We start from the raw sequence: 2,554 nt of genomic DNA on the forward strand, positions 1-2,554 counted from the left end.
CCATATTTTCCTTTCTAATTATGCCCACACTTATTATTCTATATTTCAATTTTACTCTTTACCCTATTATTTATATTATATTCACCAAACTAATAAGTACTTTGTCTCCATCTTCTTTCTGCCGTGCAACTAGTCAACGACGTATCGTCTCTTTCCAACAAAATTTTTACAGGTTAGTTTTCATCTCTTTTCTTCCCGTTGTTGTCAAACTTCCTCTACCTAGCGAAACCCAATTCAATTCTTCATTCTCTTTTTTGCCATTCGTGTGCTCTATTGCTTGCTATTAAGTCGTAAGTTTCTTTGGCCAATTCAATTGCTTTTTCTTTCAGCAGCTTTTGTTATGGAGTTAATGCATGGCATGAGATTTGGGATCAATTTTATAAATAAGTTATAAAGTGAAAATAGCTTCTCTGGTTTCTTTGATGACATGTATTTTAGTTTTCTGACATGCAACTAGTCATCTCTTTTAACTAATTCCACTATTGCTATTGTGTGTCATGTGCTTTTTGCTCATTGTTATTATGTACCATTACTGTTGGGTTTAGCTGGATACTTTGTTGGCTTTTAATTTTAGTTTACTGGAAAATTTGGGGGCAGGGAACGACGATGCTGGTTTTGATTCACTTTGTTGAATCTTTTTAGTATTTTTTCTGGTTAGTTCATCTATGATATTGGTTGATATATCTCACTTAATTTTATTATAGATGGCTGATCGGAATAATCAAAATAATAGACAGATATTGGAACAAGTGAACTCTTTAGCTACATATGCTGCTTGCTTAGTAGCTATTTGGTTTTGGACTTATGTACGTGAAATTGAAAATGACCGATGTACGATCACACATGATATACGACTGGAAAGTGAACAAGTTAGACATGAATTATTGAGTCATTTATTCTCAACTGAACTTTATCGTAATATTATAAGAATGACCCCTTTAGCTTTTACCGATCTATGTGAGATGTTAGTTAGAGAGAGTGATCTTAGACCAACACTTCAAGCTACAGTTGAAGAGCAAGTTGCAAAAACACTTTACCTGTTAGCACATAATACGACGAATCGCGAGTTAGCTTTTATCTTTCGACGATCTTGGGAGTCGGTTAGTCGTCATTTTCATATTGTCCTGCGAGCGATCTTGGGGTTATATGAAAAATTTATTAAACAACCTGATGGCTCTCAAGTTCCTTCTGAAATTGCCAACAGCCCAAGATTCTACCCATATTTTAAGGTGAACACAAATACAATTTTATTGAACTTTTAGCTAAATTCAAGGCTGATTGCATATAATTTATTATAATAAATTCAGGATTGTATTGGTGCAATTGATGGAACACATATACGTGTTAAAGTTTCACAACGTGAAGCATCCAGATACCGTGGAAGAAAAGATTATCCAACACAAAATGTATTGACTGCATGCACATTTGATTTAAAATTCACATATGTGTTAGCTGATTGGGAAGAGACGACATCTGATTCAAGAATCATGAAAGAAGCGTTAAATAGACATGACCCGCTAAAACTTCCAGAAGGTAAATATTTCATATATTTATATAGGGAAAGTTAGATGTGATGAATAAATAATTAAAGCTTTTACTTTTTATCTTTAGGAAAATACTACCTTGTTGATGCTGGATTGATGTTGAGAAGTGTACTTATTACGCCTTATCGTGGGGAGCAATATCACTTGAAAGAGTATTCAAGAAATCCACCTCAAAATCCTCGTGAATTATTTAATCTGCGACACACATCTTTGCGTAATGCTATTGAACGAGCTTTTGGAGTTCTTAAAAAGAGATTTCCTATAATTTCTAGTTCAACTGAACCGTCATATGGTGTTGAAACCCAAAAGCTTATTATTTTTGCATGTTGTATTTTACACAACTACTTAAGAGGTGCAGATCCAAATGATGAGTTACTTGCACAAGTTGATGCGGAGCTTATGAATGATAATGATGTGCATGAAGAACCACCAAATCCTAGGGAAAGTAATGAGGAGTTTAGAAGGGGGGAGTTGATTAGAGATGGCATAGCAACTGACATAGCAGCTGACATGTGGGCTAATTATCAAGTTTAATCTTCTAGGAGAGAAAACGTTGACGAATTTTTTTGTGTTTATTTATTTGATGTTGTTTGAAAGTAATTTCAGCTATTATTTGAATAAAATATATTATGTACTATGCATTTATTTTATTTAATAACTCTTACAAATATTATGTCTGATAAATTTTTCATTAAGTCTTATGAATATCTCTTAATTATGTAGTTATCAATATGACGAAAAGGTCAAAGGCATCCTCAAGCGACACAAATCTCTCAGATAACACTTCCGTTTGTATTTGGTAAAATGCTATGGATGATGCCTTAATTGATGCATTCTATCATGAGCACACACTTGGAAACAGAGTTGGTGGAACTTTTACTGCACACGCGATTGACAATATAATGAAAGAGATGCAATCAAAATTTTTAGATAAAGTTTTTACCAAGGAGAGAGTTCACAACCGAATCAGAAATATTAAAACAAAATTTAGCAAGTGTTATAACACCTTT

General features: G+C 33.4%; 1 protein-coding gene across 1 annotated transcript; it reads left to right on the forward strand.

Annotated features, from left to right (window-relative positions):
* The first annotated feature begins 929 nt into the window (after nucleotides 1–929).
* On the forward strand, nucleotides 930–2,078 carry LOC104217199 (uncharacterized). The gene is made up of 3 exons (XM_070149082.1): nucleotides 930–1,100; nucleotides 1,308–1,533; nucleotides 1,612–2,078. Exons 1-3 carry the CDS (start codon nucleotides 930–932, stop codon nucleotides 2,076–2,078), a joined length of 864 nt encoding a protein of 287 aa, XP_070005183.1.
* Nucleotides 2,079–2,554: the final 476 nt, after the last annotated feature.

Source organism: Nicotiana sylvestris, chromosome 6, assembly GCF_000393655.2.
Source record: "Nicotiana sylvestris chromosome 6, ASM39365v2, whole genome shotgun sequence".
In the NCBI taxonomy this organism is placed as follows: Eukaryota; Viridiplantae; Streptophyta; class Magnoliopsida; order Solanales; family Solanaceae; genus Nicotiana; species Nicotiana sylvestris.

Excerpts from the sequence above, each read along its gene's own strand:
- LOC104217199 (XM_070149082.1), top strand. The coding sequence starts at position 930 with ATGACCCCTTTAGCTTTTACCGATCTATGTGAGATGTTAGTTAGAGAG. Across the intron at positions 1,101-1,307 it reads TTCGACGATCTTGGGAGTCG|GATTGTATTGGTGCAATTGA; the intron begins GTTAGTCGTCAT and ends TAATAAATTCAG. Across the intron at positions 1,534-1,611 it reads CCCGCTAAAACTTCCAGAAG|GAAAATACTACCTTGTTGAT; the intron begins GTAAATATTTCA and ends TTTTATCTTTAG.